The sequence below is a fragment of the Vipera ursinii genome, assembly GCF_947247035.1.
Source record: "Vipera ursinii genome assembly, chromosome: 2".
NCBI classification, from domain to species: domain Eukaryota; kingdom Metazoa; phylum Chordata; class Lepidosauria; order Squamata; family Viperidae; genus Vipera; species Vipera ursinii.
Genome location: NC_139513.1, coordinates 157,686,833 through 157,703,915, shown reverse-complemented (window position 1 = coordinate 157,703,915; position 17,083 = coordinate 157,686,833). Strand labels below are relative to the sequence as shown.

At 36.9% G+C, this 17,083-nt stretch overlaps 1 protein-coding gene across 1 annotated transcript; it reads left to right on the top strand.

Annotated features, from left to right (window-relative positions):
* The first annotated feature begins 4,385 nt into the window (after window positions 1–4,385).
* On the top strand, window positions 4,386–16,512 carry LOC310636629 (hepatic lectin-like). The gene is made up of 6 exons (XM_083356604.1): window positions 4,386–4,481; window positions 7,697–7,801; window positions 10,068–10,100; window positions 10,846–10,997; window positions 14,265–14,377; window positions 16,070–16,512. Exons 1-6 carry the CDS (start codon window positions 4,394–4,396, stop codon window positions 16,218–16,220), a joined length of 642 nt encoding a protein of 213 aa, XP_083212730.1. The 5' UTR covers window positions 4,386–4,393; the 3' UTR covers window positions 16,221–16,512.
* The last annotated feature ends 571 nt before the right edge of the window (window positions 16,513–17,083 follow it).

Sequence of the window (17,083 nt, the reverse complement as noted above, 5' to 3'; positions counted from 1 at the left end):
CAAATATAAAGTTTGCTTATTAATCTTTTCTGGTATTATACCTAATTTTAAAAATTCAGGATTAAATACTACATGTTCTCCTAATATTTTTTCTAACCAAGCATGTATTTTTTCCAATAGGCCTTTACTTTGTCACATGTCCACCACATATGTTAGTACGTACCTGAATTATGTTTACATTTCCAACATTTATCTGACACATTTTTAAACATTTTTGCTAATCTTGCTGGTGGCAAGTGCCATCTATAAAACATTTTATATAAAAAAAATTTATACGCAGTTGACATTGTCAATTTATAATTTCTCTCCCATAGTTTTTGCCATTTTTCTAATTCTATATTATAACCAAAGTTTTTCACTCACCTTGTCATTGTCTCTTTAGTTTGTTCACTTTACATCTTTAAAATTAACAAAAAATTATACATTTTCTTAATTAATTTCTCATCAGAAGTTAACAATATCTTATCAAATACAGTTTGCTCTTTATAAAATCCGTACAGTTTCACGTCTTTTTCATGTCTATTTTGTATTTGTAACAATGCCCACCATGACATGTTGATGCCCTGATTTTCCAGCTCTTGTTTCGATTTTAATGTCCCATCAGTATTCAAAATATTTTTATATGCCCAAGTTTTTTCAAAATCTAACAAATTTGGGTGTGAGAAAGCTTCCGTCATTGATAACCACCCTGGAATTTTTACATATATTTTAATTTTAATTTTTTCCCATACTGTTATCAAAACATTTCTAATACAGTGATTTTGAAAATACTTACCGTATTTTCCGGTGTATAAGACGACTGGGCGTATAAGACGACCCCCTACATTTCCTGTTAAATTATAGGGTTTGGGCTATACTCGCCGTATAAGACTACCCCTCTTCCAACGCACACCAAATAAAAATTAAAAAACATCAGATTTGATTTTAATATGGTAATTTTAATTCAAATGCTTATGACATGCAGGTGCTTAGTAGGAAAACTGTCACTTATAAACATAAGGCTGTTTGTCATCAAACATGTAAACATAAAACAGTGCAAGTGGATTAAACTATAATAATAATAATAATAATAATAATAATAATAATAATAATAATAATAATAATAAGAAGAAGAAGAAGAAGAAGAAGAAGAAGAAGATAAGCTTTTTTGCTTATCCGTAAGATTCTTAACTATTATCTTAGTTTTTTCTTTATTTATTTTTAGTCCCGCTATTTCTCCATATTGTTCTATCTTCCCCCACAATTTTGGGATCATCTCCAAGGGTTCTTCCAAAATAAATACTAAATCATCAGCAAATGCTTGTAACTCATATGTTTCACCCTTTATCCCCAACCCTCTAATTTCTGTATCTTGTCTTATATTTTGATTTAAAACTTCCAAAGTGAAAATGAATAACAGAGGGTATAAAGGGCATCCTTGCCTTGTGCCTTTCCTTATTTCAAAGCTCTCAGTACAATCCCCATTCACAATCACTTTGGCTGTTTGTTTGTTATATATTGTTTTTACCATGTTTATAAAATTCTGTCCAAAGTCCATTATTTGTAATTGATGAATCATAAATTGCCATGAAAGATTATCAAATGCCTTTTGAGCATCTAAGAATATTAATGCCATTTGTTTCCCTGGATGTAGCTCATAGTATTCTAATACATCTATTATCACTCTTAAGTTATTTTTAATTTGTTTCTTTGGTAAAAAGCCATTTTGATCTGGGTGTATAAATTCAACTAAATATTTTTTCAATCTCTCCACCATTATTGAAGTAAAAATTTTATAATCCACATTGAGCAATGAGATCGGTCTATAGTTCTTAATCTGGGTCAAATCCAAATCTTTTGGTATTAAAGAAAGATTTGCTTCAATCCGTGTCATTGGCATTTTAGCTTCTAATAAAAGTCCATTACAAACGTCTTTCAATGGTTCGCTTAATATCTCTTGTAAGTTGTTATATAACTCTGTCGGAAGTCCATCTGGACCTGGTGTCTTCCCATTTTTTTGTCTCTTTATGGCCTCTGTTATTTCCATCATTGTAACCCCTCCATCTAACATATTTTTAAATGTCTCTGAAATCTTTGGAAGATTACTTTCTTCCAGATATTTTACAGTTTTCTCTCTTGAAGTCTCCTTATCATACAGTTCCTTATAGAATTCTTTAACTATCTTTTTATTTCTTCATTTTTATATTGTAAATAACCTTTCCCATCGAGTAAATTATGTATCATTTTTTTTCCTGTTTTTTAAGTTTATAAGCTAACCATCTTCCTGGCTTGTTGGCATTTTCAAAAAAATTTTGTTTTGCTCTTTTTATCTGTTCTGACATTTTTTCCGAGTCTAACAGATTTAATTTATGTTTTATTATGTCCATTTCTCTTTTTAAAGTATTTTTGTGGATATCTTTGCAGTTCTGATTCTAACTTTCCAAATTCTTCTTTTAATAATACATATTGCTGTTTTCTCTGTTTATTTTTCCTTGCCATATACATTATAGCTACACCTCTAAAGTATGCTTTAGCTGTATCCCATACATTTTGTGCTGTTGTGTCTTCTTTTTTATTTTCTTTGAAGAAGAGTTCCATTTCTTTTTTTTTGTTAACTCTATAAATTCTTTTTCTTTTAATATGGAATGATTTAAAGTCCATCTTGGCCCTTTTTGTATTCCTTTCCAGGTCATTTTCAAAGGATTATGATCTGCCCATATGCCTGTTTCTATTTCAATGTCCTGAACGTTCATTCTCACGTCAGCTGTCATCCAAATCATATCAATCCTTGACCAGGATTTTTGGCTATTTGAATAAAAAGTATATTGCAATTTTTGTGGATTAACTTCCCTCCAAACATCTTGAATTCCAATTTCCTCCACCATATCAAAAAATGTCTTAGGTAATCTTCCTCTTCCACTTTTCCCTGTTTTGTTACTTTTATAGTCAATTTTTCCATCTATTATTGCATTGAAATCTCCTAGTAGGCAAATATTTTGATACTCCATTTCTATTATTTTTCTATGTAAGTTTTTGTAAAATTTTTCTTGATTATTATTTGGTGTATAAATTGTCACTAATAATATTTCCTTTTGATGCAGATAAATTTCTACCATTAAAGTTCTTCCTTCTTCATCTAAGTATACCATTTTAGAATCTATTGTCTCTTTAATGTATATAGCGACTCCTCTTTTTTTCTGTTGCGCTGATGCATAATAAAGTTCCCAATTTTTGAATATTCCAATAATTTACGATGTTGTTCTTTTATATGAGTTGCTTGCAAACAGATTATATCCAAATTCAATTTCCTAAAAATCTTATTTCTTTTAATTGGGGAATTCAGTCCATTTATGTTTACTGAGAAGATTCCATTTTTTTCTCCATTTCCATTTATTTATATTTCGGTCTAGTAGATCTAGTAGTCCTTTGTTCTCTGGCAAATCCTTCATCCTCGCCCTTTTGGTCGTCTTCCTCTTTCTGTCCTTCTGTTTTGCAGTTGCTCCTTGGGTCCTCTCTTCTGTTTGTTTCTGCTCCTTACTCTTCCCTTGGCTTAGTTTCACTCCTTCATCTAAGATTAACCTGTTCCTCACTTCAAAATCTTCTGCTTTCCAAATTGAGTCCAGTCTATATCTTGTATTGTTCCACTTGCTTAATGTCTGATCACTTGCTTAATGTTTGACTAGATTCTGTGTTATGTAATGGTTGCTGAAAACCAGACTGGCTGTCTCCAAGCTGATAATGAGGCTTGGACAGGAAACTGTTACTTTAAACCCATTGGTTGCTGCCCTAGTGGCTAATGGTATAAATAGCTGTGCAGCAGCTATTAGGGCTGCTTCTGTTCTGAGTTAATAAACTTGTTTGCTGTTTCAACACTTCATCTCGCTTAATGCCGAAAGAACTGGAGATATAACAACCTGTATGTTCACAAGAGATACATTCAAATTAATATAAAATTATTTAAGGGAAAGTTGGAAATTAGATGGAAATTGTCCAGGACTGTAGGATCTGGTGATGGCCTCTTGAGGAGGGCCATAACACTGTCTCCTTTAAGGCCAGTAGAATCAGCCCTTCCCTCTAGAAACTTAACATCAAACATGGACTTAATCTAAGTCATCTCCCAAGTGTCCTACTAAGCCAGGAGAGGCACAGTTTTAATAAAGAGGTGGCCAGGTTTACAGTCCAAAGAACGTTTTCCTCTTCCTTATGAGTTAGAAACCCATATTTATCCCAGCTAACATCTCAAGATCTTGCTTCAGGCTTCTTGACAGGACCTGCCCAGTAAGAGCCCAGTTCCAAGCAAATTTCCTGTGACATTTCTAAGAAGCAGCAACGAAAGAGGGCGAGCATATGTATTATATTTAAGTTCCTCAATTCAAGCTATAAAAATCCATCACAAGCATAATCTCAGTGCAAAATGATTTCCATCAATGACTGCGAACAGCAAATGAAAGATCAAGAATATTTAACAGAAAGCAGAACAAATATGCCAACAAGAACAATTGGTAAATACTTATTATTGATTCAGCTTAATGGTAGGGGAAAGACTAAGAATTTGTTTAGCATAACAGATTTGCTCCCTTTTAGCTGTGTCTGCCTGGGTTAAGAGGAGATACGATGTCATATTTATCATAAAACTCAGTTAACACTAGCGTTAGAGAGGGCTTGCTTCAATTGAAACAGTTCCAGGATCATTCGGGGTGAACTAAATGTTAGAGTTAGCCTCCCACAATTCTGTAGTGTCTATCCTCAATTTATTTTTGGATGATTTTTCAGAATAGCAGGACATTCTGAAAAACTAGCTTCTCCTGTTTGGATCAAAGCATTCCTGGTTGTCTGCTTTCAGCTCACAGGGGTGTCTACTGTCAGTTGGGATGCGAGTGCACAGTCTTTTAATCTCAAAGTATCTTTCTGTCCCAGAGTAAGGAGCTCTGAAAAAGGGTGTTCTTCTCATTCTTTTCTTTATAGGTTCATTAACTGTGAAGTTACATTAGTTTTTTTGTTGATAACTGCATTGAAGCTTTCAATAAACATAGCAATAGCTAATGCAAACTAAGCTAGGGGGAAAAAAGTTTGAAAGGTACAGAAAAAGAAAAGAAAAGTAGAAGTAGAAAAGACAATGAAGGAGAATATTTGTAGCTCAGGGTTGAAATAAGGGGTCCTCGGTGCTCTCTGAGCTGGCTTGTTTTCTTGCAGACTGATGATATTACCTAGTTTGGTAATGAAACGTCTGCAAGAAAACAAGCTGGGAGAGCACCAGGGACCCCTCAGAAAAGACAATATTAAAGAAGCAGCTTCCAACCCTCATCATGCCATGGATAAGCTGTTATACTAACTTTCCACCTTCTTTCAAAGTTATGAATTAAAAAAAACTCTTCTTCCCATAGCCTAACCTTTATCTATATGCAATCCAAAAAATCATCTTTTCAATCCTAGTTCAGCAAAAAGTCCTTCAGGAGTTACCAGAAATATTTTATCCCTTATCAAACAGTCCACCTCTATATTCTTTTTTTTTTGCTCTGCACAATCTTAACCTTTAAATCATTCTTATGGCATCACAGGATCTGGTCTTTTATCACTTGTTGACATTTAAAAAGTAATCTTCAAAGTTTTTACCAGGCGTCTTTGTAAATCCCATAAAGGGGCATCATCCAGGATTTCTTTTCGCAGCTGTTACACGTCCAGATCCTTTTCTTGATTTGTCTTTTGCATTCCCGTTTTAGTAATCTCAATTTTGTTGTCCGCCATCAGGTAAAAGTTTCTTAAAGTTTTTCTCATCAACTTCTAAAGTTTCTCCATTGAAATGTGTGTCTGAGATATTAGCTATTAATGTCAGCTCATATTTTTTTAAAAAAATCTCTTCATTTTTTTAAATTTTAATTCCATTTATATCCCGCCCTTCTCCGAAGACTCAGGACGGCTTACAAGCTTAGTAGTAGCCTTCATTCTATGTACAGTATATGCCTGCTTATTAGGGCTTTCACACACACCCCAAGCGGCATTATTACAAAGTCAGCTTAATTGCCCCCAACAATCTGGGTCCTCATTTTACCTACCTCGGAAGGATGGAAGGCTGAGTCAACCTTGAGCCTGGTGGGATGCGAACCTGCACTAATTGCAGGCAGCTGGTGTTACTTAAGGAGGCATTAGCCCACTGCTCCACCAAGGCTCTTTTCTTTAAGATAAGAAAAAGTTATAGCCAGCTTAGTTATTTGATCTGTTTTTTGCCTGGTCCTTTAGTTAGCTGTATTGTCCAGTTGCAGCCTTAATCAAGCCTCAGTTCCTAATATGGGTTTGGTTTCCTTTCAGTCATTTCCCATCGGTATATTATTTAATGATATACTTGTTTTTTTCAAATCTTACAGCAAAAATATAATCAATATTTCAAATCTCCCAATCCATTTAAAACATTCTTACATCAACATCCTCTTTTTCTCCCTTTTTCCAACTGCAAATTATTTTAAATTCTTTTTAATATTTAAAATTTAAAATTTCTTAAACCTGAAGAAGGTAAAACTCATCAGCTACCAGATTTAGCTCACTGCTTTGAAAGTCTCTAATATCCATAAAACCTTAACAAATAGTGAATTTAAATTTAAAAGATAAACAAATTATTCTGTCTATATTACATCATTCTATTCCTATAATTTCAATACTTTTTTATACAGGGAATAGGTGATTAAAATGTGGCATTTGTGATATTTTTGACATGTTCCCTCTTTATTTTATTAATTTGTAGAAAGGAGCATAAACCTGACAAATTTTGACTAATTTTGGGAGAGAAAAATTATGATTCTTACATATGCCCTGTATTTAAGATTAGTAATATAATTCTCCATGAGTCAAACTTTTCAGCCAGAAAATATTACTTTGGTGGCATCACTGCTCAGCATAGAGAGCTACGTCTGATCTTTAAAAAAAAAAAAGGTCTGAATACATACTGATGTATTCTTTCATTATTTTGCCGGGTTATTTATGTTTCGGTACATGTATCTGCTGTCAACAAAGGTGCGTATAGTCAAGGCTATGGTCTTCCCAGTTGCAATGTATGGCTGTGAAAGTTGGACCATAAGAAAGGCTGAGTGCCAAAGAATTGAGGCCTTTGAACTATGGTGCTGGAGAAGACTCCTGCGAGTCCCTTGGACTGCAAGGCGATCAAACCGGTCAGTCCTAGAGGAGATCAACCCTGACTGCTCTTTAGAAGGCCAGATCCTGAAGCTGAAACTCAAATACTTTGGCCACCTAATGAGAAGGAAGGACTCACTGGAGAAGAGCCTAATGCTGGGAAAGATCGAGGGCAAGAGAAGAAGGGGACGACAGAGAATGAGGTGGCTGGATGGAGTCACTGAAGCAGTAGGCGTGAGCCTAAATGGACTCCAGAAGATGGTAGAGGACAGGAAGGCCTGGGGGAACATTGTCCATGGGGTCACGATGGGTCGGACATGACTTCGCAGCTAACAACAACAACATCTGCTATATACAAAACACATTATTGAGTCCTATAACTATGGGAAATGCAACAAGACTACGTAGCCAGGTGTGCACGCATTCCTAACATTAGAAATTAGAAATATTACTAGAACACTACAGAGCATTGTCTATATCCAATGGTTTTTATTACATAAGGAGTTTTCAAAGCACAAATACTGCAAAGAACTTTCATACAAGATTTTAATTTGTTCTCTCTCCCTCTCTCTCCCTTTTTCTTCTCTCTTTCAAGACAGATTTATCCCACAATGGAAATGGACATCTACTATAATTTATGTGCTTCTAGCCATTTCTTACCTGCTGATCATCATATTGTTCGGGCTTGTGGCATCCCAGGGTAAGTCAGCTATTTTGACTTCTGACATATTGTATGGGTTCAGGACACAATGTTGTAGAAAGTGGCTTTAAAATTTTCTCAAAATCTTAGTATTCTAGAAAAAGCAAGTTACTGAACCCACAAAACATACATTAATTTCCAGCTGACTTGGTACAATATAGCGCCATGTGCATCAGGAGACAAAATATAAGTATCAGTTTTATAGCTAATTGCCGTACTTTACAATCCAGCACTGTCTTTAAGATTAAGTTATAAATCATGGTTTGCTGAACAAGCAGAGAAAGTCATGCAGGTAAGTAAAATAATCAGGTTGATTTAGGTTTTTACAGTTTTGCTTTCATTTCATCATTTTTTCCTCTCTCCAAATGGGGCAAAAAAAAGCCAGAATTAAGCCAAAAATCTATGTTCAGACAAGGGACTTATAAATCAATTGTTTTAGACATTTTATTTCTTGGCCAGAATAAAATGCAATGCAAAGAATTAGTCTGCAGATGGGTGAAAAAGGGTGAAAAAAAGAGAAAAAGAAAGAAAAAGAAGTAACTTCCCTCTTCATCCCACCAGATTAAAATCAATTTTAGAAGTTTTATCACCCTCTCTAAATAAAGCATAATGTCTTTCGTTCCTGTGACTCATCCCTTAAGTAAAGAAATCAAAGTTCAAATGTCATGTCAATCAATCTTTGTCAGCAAAAGTCCAGGCAGAGTAACCAGATATAACTATTTTCTTCTTTTAATTCTGGCCAAACAAGCCAATCTTATAAACCTTCCCTGAGTTTGTAATTATTCTTTTATCCTTTCATAAAAAAGTCCCAGTGGTAGTTGCTCATCATCTGTGTTTCTAAGTAAAAATCCTTCAGAAGCATAATAGAATTCTTTTGTATTAATAAGTAAAATCTATGCTTTTGTTAGACACTTCTAAAGAAAGGTCTTTCCAAATTTTAGCAGAGATCTTTTGTAATTCCAAAAGGAAAAAAAAATCTAAATCAGTTTCCTGATTTAATACCTGCTTGTGTCATTTAGGGAATAACTCATCCATCGGATCCATTTGAATTACATTTAATTATCCTTCAAATTAATTTAATAGATATCCATTGCAGCTCCTTCTTGTGTTACCACTTTATTAGACTGTGCTCCATCAGTTTTATCAAGCATTTGGTCCGTTCTGTCCAAAAGCTTGACTGAATGGTATTCAAAAATTTGCACTAAGGATTTCTGCTCCATTAGTGTCCAGCCCTCAAGGTGTCCTTACCATTAATCCTCCCCGCCCCCGCAAAAAAAAACCAATCTCCATTTTCTCAAATGAGAAAATATCTTCCAAATCATTCAAAACTATAATTTAAAATCCCTCTGGTCCCTTAATCCATTGTTAACTTCCAAAAATCCTTGTACTAAGCATCCTTTTGCTGCATAGTCTAAAAAAAATATCATATGCACACCATTGCCTTTTAAGGAGGTGAAAACTCACCTAACGAATATAATACTTGCAAACTGAAGGGTCTTAATCTCTCCAATATACAAAACTTTTTTAAAAATCCCAAAAAGTGATTAAATATATGTAGGGATCAGTCAAGCTTAATGTCCATATGGGCTACTTTGCAAATATGTTTGATGTAATCCCAACTTCAGCCATTCCATTCATACGCCAATCATAAGAATGACCAGTGCTTTTTTTGTAAAAGAAAAAGGTGCCGGAACTCACACGTCATACAACCTGCCTTACAAGGTTCCATCCAAAAAAGGTGCCGGAACTCCATTCTGAGCGTTCTATGAGAAAAAAAAAGCCCTGAGAATGACAGTTTCCATGGTTTATTTATGAGGAGCCCAGAGTTGTAGATGATCTCAACAATCTCTCCTTTGTTTTGGAGAAATTAACACCAAGTCAGATTCAGCATCTGGTCACAATTCACCTCACAAAATCTGCTAGCCAGCAGAAGCCAGCAAGACATCAGCTCTCCATGTGCCCTGAAAAGGCATGTGTTTATCAAAGCACAAATATATTAATGAAGGAGAGAGAGAGAGACAGAGAGACAGAGACAGAGAGAGAGAGACAGAGACAGAGACAGAGACAGAGACAGAGAGAGACAGAGAGACAGAGAGACAGAGAGACGACAGAGAGAAATTGAAATGTGTGATGCAGAATTCTAAAGTTCTTACAAAGCTAACTCCAGGTCTAGATTTTTTTTCAGAGTGCTTAAGATCCCTCTGAATATGGTATTTTTATTGCTTCTCAACTTGTGATATTATTGTGTACAATTCTATTCTTATAGGAAGGAGCAAGTGGCAGCAACATCTAGAAAACCGTAAGTCACCTTCAAGAAATGTACGAGCTCCAGGACCTAATTGTTGGGTGAGGGGGGTACTGATTGAAGTAGATCCCAATACAGCCCACAATGGAGCTCTTTAAGACAATAAATATCAATAGGCTGTATTTTCCATGCAGGATTATACTCTAGCACTTCAGTTTTAAGCAAGTAATTTCTTTGCATACCATGTGATCCCAGAAAACGTGGCAAACAGGGTAAGCCTTCTAAGCCTCTGTACAAAAATCCATTGAGGAAATATAGTTACCGCCTTGAAAATCAAATTCCACCATAAAATCTGCTTTTCACAGTAAGTTGTTGTTAGGTGTGGAAGGGATCTTAGAAGTCCTCTAATCCAACTGCTTGCCCAGGGCAATAATTTCTTTCCACTACAATTGTGGCTCGGATATCTCTAAGGCAATTGTGTTTCCCTCTTCTAAATTCTAACATGGCCTCTTCCTTTTTCAATACACTAAAGAATTCACTCAGATTAAGTTTATTCCCATGAGTTTTTCCAGAGGGGAACACTCAATCCACTCACTGTGTTCCACTGTGCTTAGCTGTAGTACCCTCCCAGGTCCCAGCTGATCATATCCTTCTTAGTTTTCTGCTTTTCTACTGCAGAAAAACTACATGCTTCCAAAATTCCAGTGCAGGGTAGCAGACATCTAGACCAAAACCTCTGGCAACCAAAGCCGAAAAAGTTCTTTTATTTTATTTTATTTTATTTTATTTTATTTGGCAGTGTACCCATGTGGAGACAAAAGCAGAGAATGGAAATATTTTGATGGTGCATGTTACTTGTTCTCCTTCACACAAGCTATTTGGCACACAGCAAAGAATAAGTGTGAAGAAAAGAATTCAGAATTGGTAGTCATTACCAATCAGTATGAACAGGTAAGAATCCTAGTATTTGTTTCGGAGAAGATACCCATAGTTATTTGAGAGGGAACATTTCCCTACCCACTGTTTCTCTGTTACAAGTTACTGCCTTTTTTACCCCTTGGTTTTTGAAAGACAATCTAGTGCCTTTTTTTCCTTCCTGATTTTTGAAAGACAATTTACTCTAGGGTAAAAAAGCAACTAGGAGTCGATTGACATTGAACAGATTATGCAGGTAAAATATGCTTAGATATGTCCTCTGATGCATTTTCGAACAAAGCAAGATGATCTGTGCAAAGTACTTCTCATTATTTTGGTACATCAGCATATTCATTAAAGCTGGATATATATTTTTCTTTTTGGAGAGCAGATTGCAGGATCTAAATATTGCACTACTAAATTTTGCCATGTCACCAAAAAAGCAACATCAACCTGCATCATTTGGAAGGCTCATCGGCCCTTCTGTATAAAAAAAAACCCTGTTCAAACAAAATGTTTCCCCTCAAAGATGTACACCTCTTGAAATCCTGCCCCTTGCAGTGATAGCATGAAACCACCACTTTGCCCACCATGATCCTGGTGTAACCACAAACAAAGAAATAATCTAACAAGTACAACCAAAAGGTTGTCACCCTCTATGATAAACAGCAATCATAATTATCAATTATTAAGTGGATGCTATAATATTAGGTTATCCATGAAGAAATGTCACTGTGGATTCTAGTCAGGGGTATAGTCATGGGACATGACAAATCAGCTCATTATGATTTATTTCTATCACAAGAGAGGCCATACCTTTTATATGTTCCTATTGCCTATCTACACAAAGATTTTCGCTCATGGCACACCATACTGATACAAAGCGGCATTGCAAGTCTAACAGAACTAAGAATCATCAAAAGCTAAGCTAGGTGACATGGGGATAATTTGAGACAAAATGAAAATGCCTGGTAATCTTAACTTTAAAAGAAGCATGAAATCATATAAGATAGAAGTGGGCCACCTTTTCCTCATTTAGAATTTGCCTTTTAGTCCCAAGGAAGAAATGAAGTATATCTACATGGGGCAGCTGTCTTCCCAAGAGAAAGCTATTTTGACCTGCTGCCTTGATCTAAACATGGGACAGAAAGTTCTCTCTGATATTGCAAACTACATTTCCCAAGATTCTTTGAGGAAGGCAGGGAAATGAGATCCAAAGCTCCTACAAAGTTGCAGTTTCAATAGGGGTCTGCAGAGCTGAGCAATGCTTCCAGCGTATGTATGGAAAACCACACTAGACCTCGGTTTTAAGCTTAACTTCATAGCAGAGAAACCCACTAAGAATTCTAGGATGTGTGTTGTTACTTTTAATTCGCTGTGGGCCAATTTCCCCTTTGAAAGGAACTCTTGCTTTATCCCTGCATTCTGATCCTGCCTTTCATATTGTGTAAGAGAAAGGCTAACTTGAAAGCTTTGTGGCTGCCACTAGCTTAGAGAAACAAGCCAGGGTGAAACTGAATTTTCTGTTTCTCACTTCCCTATACAATCATATTGGCTTGGGAAGTAACAAGCAGTTTAATTTATTTATTTTCATGTATTTCAAAATTGTACAAGGTCACCCAGCTCTGTAAGGACTGGGTAGCATACAGTAAAAATAATCACTCAAGACAATCCAAACAAACAAACTACGTAACTAAAAAGGCTTAAGATTTTCAAGGGGTGGGATGTTTTCTTTTTCTCTGAGTGATGTGAGGGTGAGATTTTCAGAAGGGCAGCAATTTCCTTGCTCATATTATTTCTGAGTTGATGGAAATAAAGACAATCACAGATTGCCTTCCACTGCTTTTGATGGCTTGTGAAAAGAGAAGTGGTATAGAGATGTCCATTTAATGACAATACTGGCTCTGGTTTGCAATCCAGCATGCCTACAGAAGTAATCCTCAAGCTGTGATTCATGTAAAGGTGCAATAGGCAGCTAGCACAGTAGCAAGAATAGGAACATATTCCTCCAGATCTGACTGAACCGCCACTCTCAACAAGCCAGCCAATGTGGCCCATGGTGAAGGATGCTGTGAATTATATTCACAACATATGGACACCCACAAATTCACACTTGTAAATGATACATTATGTAAAAAAAAGTGACCAAACTCCATGGAAGAAATTATTGGTTGATGTAGATCCTTATATTTTGTTTCATAAGGCATACTAATATATTTCAGTGCACCATCTATAATTAAGGCTGCTATACTAGAATCTGGCAAACAGATGGGGAAGAAATGGAGGTAGTGACAGATTTTATTTTCCTGGGCTCCAAGATCACCACAGATGGGGACTGCAACCAAGAAATTAAAAGACGCTTGCTCCTGGGGAGGAAAGCCATGGCAAATCTAGACAGCACACTAAATAGCAGACATCACCCTGCCAACAAAAGTGTGCATAGTCAAGGCTATAGTCTTCTTAGTTGCAATGTTTGGCTGTGAAAGCTGGACCATAAGAAAGGCTGAGCACCAAAGAATTGAGGCCTTTGAACTATGGTGCTGGAGAAGACTCCTGCGAGTCCCTTGGACTGCAAGGCGATCAAACCGGTCAGTCCTAGAGGAGATCAACCCTGTCTGCTCTTTAGAAGGCCAGATCCTGAAGCTAAAACTCAAATACTTTGGCCACCTAATGAGAAGGAAGGACTCACTGGAGAAGAGCCTAATGCTGGGAAAGATTGAGGGCAAGAGAAGAAGGGGACGACAGAGAATGAGGTGGCTGGATGGAGTCACTGAAGCAGTAGGCGTGAGCTTAAATGGACTCCAGAAGATGGTAGAGGACAGGAAGGCCTGGAGGAACGTTGTCCATGGGGTCACGATGGGTCGGACATGACTTCGCAACTAACAACAACAACAAAAACAATACTAGAATATTCCAGAGAAATGGCTCCTCCCTAAGAAAATAAAAAAGGAAAGGGAGGGATTCTTACGTGTTCTTTTTAGATAGCAAAGAAACATAGAACTGATGGTGGAAAAAGTCAAGAAAATTGTAGTTAGAAGATGATGTTTGTCAAAGGACCTTATTAAATGCTACAAATGAGGCAAATCAATTTCATAATCAAAGCTTTAACAGGATGGTCTCTTACACATACAAATCAGAGTCATGGTCATTGAATTTAACCAAAACATATTTTTGGAATAAGCACTTTAGAAAGGCCTAGAAACAGATCAATTCAACTTAATTATTTTGGCACACTGTTGTTGTTGCTGCTTCTGCTGTTATAACTTTGATTCCTTCTTACTTCTCCAATTTTTGGCACCCCAGAATTTCCTCCAGGCTGAAACCAGGGGTCAGCGCTTCTGGATTGGACTCAGTGATCACAATACTGAAGGGGAATGGAGATGGGTTGATAGCACAGACTACAGAACCAGCTTCAAGTAAGACAAGCCTATGCAGTGCAGTTTTCATATCCTACCATTAGTCAGGTGTCTTTAACAAATTTCCTGAATTTTCCATCCTGAAAATACATTAGGGAACCTCTGGGAAAAAAATATAATCATCCTTTAAAACAATATATAGTTGATCTACTTGAAGTGACTGTTCAGTGAGATCTTCCAAATGAGGGCAACATCCAAGATGACCCTGTTGGTCACGTGACTTCAAAACTGAATACTTGCAGTTATGAGTAATTTAAGCATTATAGCTACCTCAGCCAGTGCTCTTGGCTATCTTGTTTATTTCCTGAGACTGTATCAGAGCAGTGCTTGGCACAAGATAAAGGAGATCATGTACAGAATTGCCAGCATGCTACCAGTAAGCATTTAGTAGGCAATGGAGAGTAGTGAGGAAGAGCAAGTACTGATTGGCTGGAAGTTCTACATACATTCTAGACACTTGCAAGTATATAAATCTGCCCATGCTTATAAGATTCCTAATGTTTGAAAATAGCCAAAGCAGCTCCGATGCATTGGGCTTGGAAAGATGATGAGATGAAAAAGCTGGTCATTTAACAATGTCTTTAAATAGCAAATGTCTCTCTTATAAGATGGCCTCACTGGTGAAGAGGATTAGTTGACCCAGCTGATCACTAGAATCAACTGTAACTGCTGTCTCTCCTCCAAGTTTTCACTTATTCTTTCTAATTAGAGTAAGGACATAATGAAGTTTCTTCCACTTGCCCTCCTCTTTCAAGAAGATGTTCAGTTTGAGGTCAGAGCGAATGCAGATGCATAAGTAACAGTGAGGAAGAATTGCTGAGACTTTTTTAGGATAGAACGCAATAAGCACATTCTAAAAAGCCAACAAAACCTGGAATTCACCCTCTCATTCATCACTAATATCCTTGTTGCTCATTCATTCTACCTATTTTGTCAACCACCTTCCCTTTCACTGCTAGCTCACCTAAGATGAACAAACAGTGTTATCAAGACTCAGGTAGCTGGCAGTGGGCTTCTACTGAGCCTTGGCTATTGACAAGAAGTCACTAATGTCAACCATTAGGGATATGCTTATTCATGAGTAAGAAATAGTATGAAGAAAGTTATGAAGAAAGCAAATGTGGTGGACAGTGGCCACCCAATGATTTTAATGAGATAATTTGCGTTTACTGTAATCCCCAAGAAGCAGCTAAGGATGGGATTACATGTGAAAAAGACTTTAGGTAATAGCCTCCAGATGTTGCTGAACTGTAATTCAGATGTTGCTGAATTATAATTCCTAATATACCTCAGTATTGATTATGATGGCTAGTACTGTTGGCATTTGTAAATCCAGAAGAGCGCTAATTCCATGTCTTTGCATGGATATGAAGAGTCAGGTGAGGAAACAGCCTTCTCTATAGATGAGAAGAGAATGACATAAGATGCAGGGCATGCTGCACAGATAGATATTGTGTTAATATTAAACCAGTCCCAATCTGGCATATACCCTTAGAAGGCCTACATATGCTTCCTGAAGTTTCATACTGGAAAACAGTGGGATATACATGAACATGACTGACCCAAAACCATCACTGGAAGAGTACAGACTTTCTGCGTTATACTTGGCAGGCAGAAGATGATATGGGTGGAGAGGAATGGCATCTCTTTCTGAATTTCTCTCAAACTAATTTGACTATCTTCCTTCTTTAGGAATTGGTTAGAAGGCGAACCCAATGACCACAGCAGTAATGAAGACTGTGGAGAGCTTGGTGAGGCTGGAAAATGGAATGATGTATCCTGTAATACGAAAAAATTTTATGTGTGCAAAAAACCCTTGCCTCCCTGGAGCGAAAAAAATTGAAGGAGAAGAAAATCACCTACTTTGGAATCCCAATTATTCTGGATTGCTGGAATGAAACTATATATTAAGACCAAAAAAAGCCAGCCCAATCAATACCCTCTTAGTGGCAAAAAAAATAATCTTTAAATTGGTTGGCAAAAAACCAAAATTATTTTCCAGTTTGAAAAATATTTGTCAATGCATTTGTTTCAGTTCTTAAGAAAGGCCTATTCTAGATCAAGAATTGAGTTGTTGGATTCCTATAGGTGCTTCCATCAACCTACCATATCGTGAAAACACATGTATATGTGGTGCCTCCACTATCAAATATATTACTCATGTTTTCTTGACTGTCAACTGTATGCTTCTCTTAAAAAAAGGTAAAGGTAAAGGTTCCCCCGCACATGCGTGCTAGTCGTTTCCGACTCTAGGGGCCGGTGCTCATCTCCGTTTCAAAGCCGAAGAGCCAGCGCTTGTCCGAGGACGTCTCCGTGGTCATGTGGCCAGCATGACTAGACGCCAAAGGCGCACGGAACACTGTTACCTTCCCACCGGAGTGGTCCCTATTTTTCTACTTGCATTTTTACGTGCTTTCGAACTGCTAGGTTGGCAGAAGCTGGGACGAGTAACAGGCGCTCACTCTGTTACGCGGCACTCGGGATTCGACCTGCCAAACTGCCGACCTTCCGATCGACAAGCTCAGCGTCCTAACCCACTGAGCCACCGCGTCCCTATGCTTCTCTTAGGCGTAGATATTTAACATCCCTTGTGGGCCACAGAGGAACAGAAACCATGTGTCATGAGATTTTTTTTAGCATTTTTACCCAGCTTGAAAATAGTTAACAAAAGGACAGGGAGCCAACCCTCCATAATAAAAACTGTTT

Bases quoted from the DNA above. Each gene is read 5' to 3' on its own strand.
- LOC310636629 (XM_083356604.1), top strand. From the start codon at position 4,394: ATGATTTCCATCAATGACTGCGAACAGCAAATGAAAGATCAAGAATAT. The intron at 4,482-7,696 runs GTAAATACTTAT...CTCTCTTTCAAG, and splicing joins TATGCCAACAAGAACAATTG to ACAGATTTATCCCACAATGG. The intron at 7,802-10,067 runs GTAAGTCAGCTA...CTATTCTTATAG, and splicing joins CGGGCTTGTGGCATCCCAGG to GAAGGAGCAAGTGGCAGCAA.